Here is a 6,791-nt window from a genome sequence, read left to right as displayed (position 1 = left end):
CCTTGTTCACGCGTAACCGTCAAATCGTCAACATATTTCAATCTATCATGCAAGAAAACATACCCATGGTATCATAAGTATATAGTAAAACAGTACAGGTCCTAGTTTTGTACCCTGTGGGACACCTAACCACCTGTCACTAGGTATTGAGATATCACAGAATTTTCACATTGATTATGCGTTCTAAAGGGGGGGGGGTGTTGTTGTCAAGTCGTGGGTTTTGTCGGTAACCGCCTGAACTGGTACCGACCTGTATGTTTGCAGTATGTGGGTTCTCAGATGAAACAATTCTGCGGGCTGGAGAAAACAATTGTTCAATATGGGCTCCGCGTTTACACTCCTGTTCTTAGATGTCTTGTTCGAAGGTGCCAAAGAATTCATACGAATTTTACGGAATTAATACGCATTTAACGAAATGCATACGATCCATTACCAGAATTAGAAACATACAAATTTTACGAAATACATACAAAATTAGTAAGGATCGTATGTTTCCAAGTAATGGATCGTATGTATTCCGTAAAATTCGTATGTTTCTGGTAATGGATCGTATGTACGTATTCCGTAAAATTCGTATGTTCCTGTTAATGGATCGTATGTATTCCGTAAAATTCGTATGTTTCTGGTAATGGATCGTACGTATTCCTAAAATCCATATGGATTCCGTAAAATTCGTATGAATTCTTTGGCAACCCTGTTGTTGTTGGGCTTCAGATCTTTGATCATTGTGTCACCGATAATCACAGTTTTTCCAGGTGCCTTGGACTGGTAGAATCTTTGCTCTTGTCGAAAGTAATTATGTAGGAAAGGTTTTTCCTTGCTGTCTCCTTTTCTTCTCCAAACAGTGACCTATGACCTGACCAATGACATGATTTGTTGACGTCTGTCACCATAGTGACTGGTGTTGGGTTACATAATGTTGCAATTTCATGGTCTGCTCTGCTCCTGTTACCATATACTAGTAGTACAATGTATTTGAATGTGTTTGAGTATGAATTAAAATAGCAGACCATGTACATGCATTTGCTTTGAAAATGTTACATCTCGTTTTTTTCCTGCGTTTCAGGTCTTGAACTACGGCCTGGGAGGATTCTACGAGCCACACGTGGACTACTTCAGGGTATCTTTTGATTTCTGCTTTTGAAAAATGTTTCTTACCTTATTGAAGAATGACCTAATCGATGAAATACCCGTCTGTATTTTTTATGGTCAATTCTATTGGATAGATGAATAATAAACGTTGATTATGTTGTTGATTTATTTGATATGGATGTATGGAGGCCTACAGAATAAAATATAGCTGCTTTTGACAATGACTTTATTAGCAAAAAGCCGACTTACATAGTTGAGTCTGAAGCACCATGCTAATTTACATCTGACATCTTTGAAATCAATCACAATATTAACAAGGGTGGTGTTTAAAAAACACACCGGCGACGTATTTTAATAATATAATTATTACCTTCGCCAAGAAGGTTATGTTTTCAGAGGCGTTCGTGTATGTGTGTGTGTGTCTGTGTGTCTGTAAACACGATAACTTGAGAAGGCCTTGATGGATTGTCTTGATATTTGGTAGGTGGGTAGGTCTTGATGAGACCTCAAAATGATTAGATTTGGGGCCCCCTAGCGGCTTGTTATGGTACTGCAGCTAAACTTCCGGTTTTCATATCTCATGATCTAGACATGTTAGGGTGACGAAATTTAGATGGTAGGTAGCTCTTGTGCTGGGGAAGAAGTGATGTGAGTTTAGACCCCCTAGCGGCTTGCTCTGGAACTGCAGGGCTATATGTTTGAAAGTATTCAAAAGAGGATAACTCAAGAACCGGTTGATAGATAGTCGTTATTGTTGGTATGTAGGTAGCTTACGTGATGCTTGATATAATTATGTGATGTGCATAATTTATGGGGAAATTCTATAAATCAGCTGCATTCCATGATAGGACTATTGAAGCTCGTGAAATTAGAGAAATACAGGCAGATATTGATTATGTAAACGAAGACCTAATTTGCATAATTAATTTTATAATTATGTAATGATAAGTGCCTGGAATTTCATACTTGTGGTATTTGAAAGATAATTGAAGGTGAACACTTATCTTTATCTTATGAAAACATAATGTATTCAAATTAGGACCTCATTTGCATAATTTATTAGGAAATGCTAGAATGGCATTGTTTGTTAATATAAGACTGTACATTGCGAATATGATAAATTGATATCCATGAAAATGAGAATGGAAATAAGCACCCTATTTGTTAAATCAGGGGGAATAATCTATAATTTGTCAGTCATAAAGATTAACATCATTTGGCGAAGGTATGAGATCGGGGACCTCTAGTTATATTATAGTATAAATTTGTAACCCTTTTGATATACCTTGTTTAAAAGGATTTTTTCTTATAACGGATTGTTGTTTTAGTACTACTAGTATGTCAAAATGTGTGTGCTTTTAACACCGTATTGTATGTAGGAAGTTGTATTGTTTGTTTTTGAGGGTGCTAATATGATGCATGCATCAACGACTGATGAAATGTGCACCCTGAGCTGTAACTCACATTCGTATGGATTTATGTTTGATTATTTAGGAAGTACGTGAGTAAGGTATAGTTATTAGAAAAGAATGGTATCTGACGCAAGTATTACCAAATAAGGATGAGCTTTTTAATAGGTATTGCCATATGTAATAGACACGCTACGTGTACACTCAGTGGGTCTCCACCAGAAAGCAGACCGGGCGCTCGTCCAAGGTTCCCCGGGTATCTGGCGTCTCCATATTCCACCTAACATGTCTGACTTTCCTCAGCGCCTTCACAAATTCACGGAGGCGCTGAAGGGACTTGTGCAGAACTACACCAAGGTCACAGTATGGGACCACAGACGTCTGTGGAGACGCAACCCAAATTGCAAACTACTTTGCGCCTGACGGCCTACACTTGTCCGATCTGGGAAACATCCAGTATTACAAAAGTGTCCGCGGGGCTTTAGACCGCCACACGCTCCTACACAGCGTCCTATTAAAGAACATACGCCCTATTGAATATGCGTGTGTGAGTCTTTTGTGCAATACATTATACAGCCGCATGATGGCTTCTGGCGCCTGGGTTCGTCACACAGACGATCCTGGGAAGGAGATCATGCTGGGCGAGGCAGACTGTCCGGGGAACGAGTTAATTATTGACGGGCCAATGCCCAAACTCCCTCCGTGGCTAAGTTCCTTTTCGTGACTAACTCCCTTCTGAGGGAACGGTAACGAACAAGCGTCGAATTTAAAGGCACTCTATGTAGTTTTTTTGCGCAAAAAATTGAAATATTCTAATTATACTAAATTTCGGTGTTATTAGCAGTTACTATCACTTTTCAACACATTTGTGTCATTATTTCACATTTTTTACGTATATTTTGTCCGCTCAAACAGTCCTTCTTCAGTTCCCGGTGCCACCGGTTTGCTCAGAACAACAACAACAACATACAGGGGTTGCCCCCTGGGGTGGCTAATTGGCCCGGGCATGCCAGGCTTGATAGACAGGGGCAGATGTCACAAGATACACCCTCCTTAGAAAAAACTAATATCTTTCACATGAGGTGGAATATAATTATCAACTTAGAGTATTTTGTTGGGCATGAATAAACTATGGTCATTATCCCTTCAAAAGAGATAAAAAATCTGGTAAACGATTAGGTATTTCAGAAACTGGTAAGCTATCAACTGACACCCCACTGGGATGTAGGTCAAACCACTGGGAGTGGACAATACCATATGTGTGGTTTGGCCAGAGGTTGAATAGAAGATCATTCACAGTTTTCTAAGCTTCTAAGGAGCAAGGATGTTGTATTTTTTTGCCGTGGAGTATAATTTTGGAATACTAATGGGTTAAGCCAATGTACTATGTAAAGAAAAGAATAAAAAATATACTTTTTGTATTGTCAAAAAACTACATAGAGTGACTTTAAACAGATTTTTCACTCGTCTGTTGTCGGAGTGTACGAACTAAAACAAACTTTGTGAGATTACGGACATCATCACAAAAACTTTGTCCATTCTTGTGGTTATTTTCAGGCACGTGCTCCCATGCATAACGCCGCAACCAGGATTTTTCAAACTAGTACGGAATTAGGGGTAGGTCGGAATTAAGGCACCCCCTCAGGATCTAAGTATTTATCTCTGTTTATCGAGAGATGCTGTTTTCCCTAGCGTCGCCAAAGAAAGGTACTTCGTATAGGTCCGTTTCAAATAGTGTATTACCACTGTGACAACATTTTATACCCCAAAATAGGAATCTTGCGTCTTGTTTAGACCCGCTACGGTAGAAATAACGCAGTGCCAGATCGCCGCCGTGTATATATATCCTTGACGTTACGTACTAGCGAGCGCGCACGAAAATACCACCAGAGTAGAGTAGGTTATCACAACCCTTTAGAAAGACACAAAGAAAACAAAAACGACAGATTTGCATTAAGAAAGGGAAATTTATGCCGGACTTGGCCGGACACGAAAGCCGATCCTCGCCCGCTAGGTTTACGTTGACCAGTGCACTACGTGCACGGGGAATTCCCGGTTTGTACCACACGGGGTCTCCTTGTTTGTATCGCACGGGCCACGCTCAAACTTTTCTGGAATTGACCAATCAGAGCTCGTTAAAACCATTTGCTCTCTTCACGCGTCCTTTTCCACAAGCAGGACGCTCATTTACATGCTCATTTAGCCAATGACTGGTGAGAGCAGTCAGCGTCAGGATTCAGTCGACACCAGGACCCCAGGTTAGTAACACACACTCTGTATTAGCTCTCTGTAGTTCATATTCCTTGTAGGTTCCACTCCAGTAACTTAGATCCGAAACTAGACCACTGTAACTCTAAGACTAGACCATTGACTTTGTATATATACAGCAGATCACAATACAGCAACCCGTACAATCGAAATCGACCCGGCTCTGTGTTTTACTTGGTTAACTAGCAAATCAGATAGACGCGTAATTTGACGTAAGTAAAGTTAGACCAAGAACTAAACCGTTACAGAGATCCCCGAAATACTACACTGATTCCTCCTAAATTCTACACTGGTTCCCATACCGGATTGTACGTCAAGTTGTTGTCCTGTGAACGCTGCTGTAATTGCTAGAATTTTCGTTAAAAGTTGCCACACACTTCATATAGTTCGTAGCTTTGACCATCTGCTAAGCGTCCCCACGTGTTCCGCATTTTCGGCTAGCTTTCTCGGCCTGTTTTCCAAACTTTGCTAAGTTTATAGTTCACTTTGTCCGGCTGATTTTGTGGCGCTTTTGGCGTTATTGCTTTTCCCGTACCCCAACTTTTTCGGATAGAACGTTTTTCTCCGGTTAGAAAAGCCGAGTTTCAGTTTCTGAGAATCCCTATCTAAGCGTCACTTCACGGGTGGTCCTTTGTTTGTGTCGCATCTTGCATTCCTGTGCCATCTTGTCCCAGTTACCCCTGTGGTGTAACGGTCGCCCCTCACTGGTCATTTCCTGCCCTTCTGTGGCTGTATTGTTTCTGAAAGCTGGTTTTCCCTTTTTGATGCGCTTTCCCATGCTTTCTTGTGTTTTTATTGCCCCGTCTAGCCCCGTTCTTTTGTGCCCTAGTATTTTTTCTCTCCGCTAAATTTGCTCTTTCCTGTTCGGCTATTTTTTTCCTAATCCTCCTGCCTGGCCTTTTTGTTAGTCTGTCCTTCACTATGGCCCCAAAAGTTGACTTTGCCTTTGGTTTTGGAACATCATATCCCGTCTCGATTCGTTTGTGGAAAATAAAGTCGAGCCAGTACGGCCAGGGGGCGAGTTGTTAGCAGACATTCCCGCGATGATAATGAAGACCTTTATTGTACATTTGTGTTCTACAGAACTAAGTACAGGTCGCATGGGTACAGAACATGAACATAAACATATACATTACATACAAAGGAACATATAAGAGCGTAAATAAATGTCTAATTTCTATTCTTTTCGGCTTCATCTCGCTTAGTAGTGATTGTATGGATATATGCGGCTGTGAGATTACTTAGCGTAGGTTTATCAAAAGTTAAAAGGAATACAAATTTCTCTTTACTAGTCAAATATCTGAAGTGGGAAAATATACTTAATACATGGCTAAAAAATATGAGTCTATCTCTACTATACAAGGGGCAATCTATGGTGAAATGTATTTCATCTTCTATTTGGCCTAAACTACAGAATTGACAGGTTCTTTGTTCTAGAGGAGTGCGGTTATGTCTTCCTGATTCAATTCGTAATTTGTGACAACTGATTCTTAGTTTTGTAATGGAGGACCTGTGACGTATGTTCGCTAAGTTGAGATATTTTTTCTTATCTTTTCTTATCTATATTTTTCTTTCCTATAATGACAGTTGACACGATTCTAATCACCGCTGTTTCCCTACAGTTGCCCAGGCCGGTGGGCGTGGAGATACGTAGCCCCTTTGCCTTCTCCCAACCAGGGATACAGACATAAAAAGGTGAGTTCATACGTACTTTTATCCATAATTCTACAGGGTGTGGATGTTTGGTAACGTCGGCCAGTTTTGGCTAAGTTAATTTATGAAGCGCGGAAGGACTGCTACTTATGCAGTTCACAGCTGTCATGTCAAGTGTACTTTTGACGCACATTCTATATCAGCCTGGTCTTCAACTGTTTTCTACGTTTCGATGACTTGTTTAGGAAATGTACACCTTGATTTGAAGAAATACATTCAAACCGCTACCATTTGCTGTGACGTTCGCACCACGATATGTTTTGGCCGAGATCTTTATGAGGCGCGGTGAGAGGCATATTACTGTTGATT

At 40.5% G+C, this 6,791-nt stretch overlaps 2 protein-coding genes across 2 annotated transcripts in view; both read left to right on the top strand.

Annotated features, from left to right (window-relative positions):
• Window positions 1-442, top strand: part of LOC109471749 (prolyl 4-hydroxylase subunit alpha-1-like) — an 8,429-nt gene extending 7,987 nt beyond the window's left edge. Inside the window, exon 7 of the mRNA XM_019771100.1 lies at window positions 437-442. Within this exon, the coding sequence (XP_019626659.1) occupies window positions 437-442 (6 nt within the window). The remainder of the gene's footprint in view (window positions 1-436) is intronic.
• Window positions 443-1,063: 621 nt separating this feature from the next.
• The window catches only part of LOC109471758 (prolyl 4-hydroxylase subunit alpha-3-like), an 11,690-nt gene continuing 5,962 nt past the window's right edge, over window positions 1,064-6,791 (top strand). Inside the window, exon 1 of the mRNA XM_019771114.1 lies at window positions 1,064-1,120. The gene's annotated coding sequence lies outside the window, so the exon portion shown is untranslated. The remainder of the gene's footprint in view (window positions 1,121-6,791) is intronic.

This window comes from Branchiostoma belcheri, unplaced genomic scaffold (assembly GCF_001625305.1).
Source record: "Branchiostoma belcheri isolate BF01 breed outbred unplaced genomic scaffold, Haploidv18h27 scaffold258, whole genome shotgun sequence".
NCBI classification, from domain to species: domain Eukaryota; kingdom Metazoa; phylum Chordata; class Leptocardii; order Amphioxiformes; family Branchiostomatidae; genus Branchiostoma; species Branchiostoma belcheri.
Note: the sequence above shows the minus strand (reverse complement) of the source record. Positions and strands in the feature narration are given on the sequence as shown.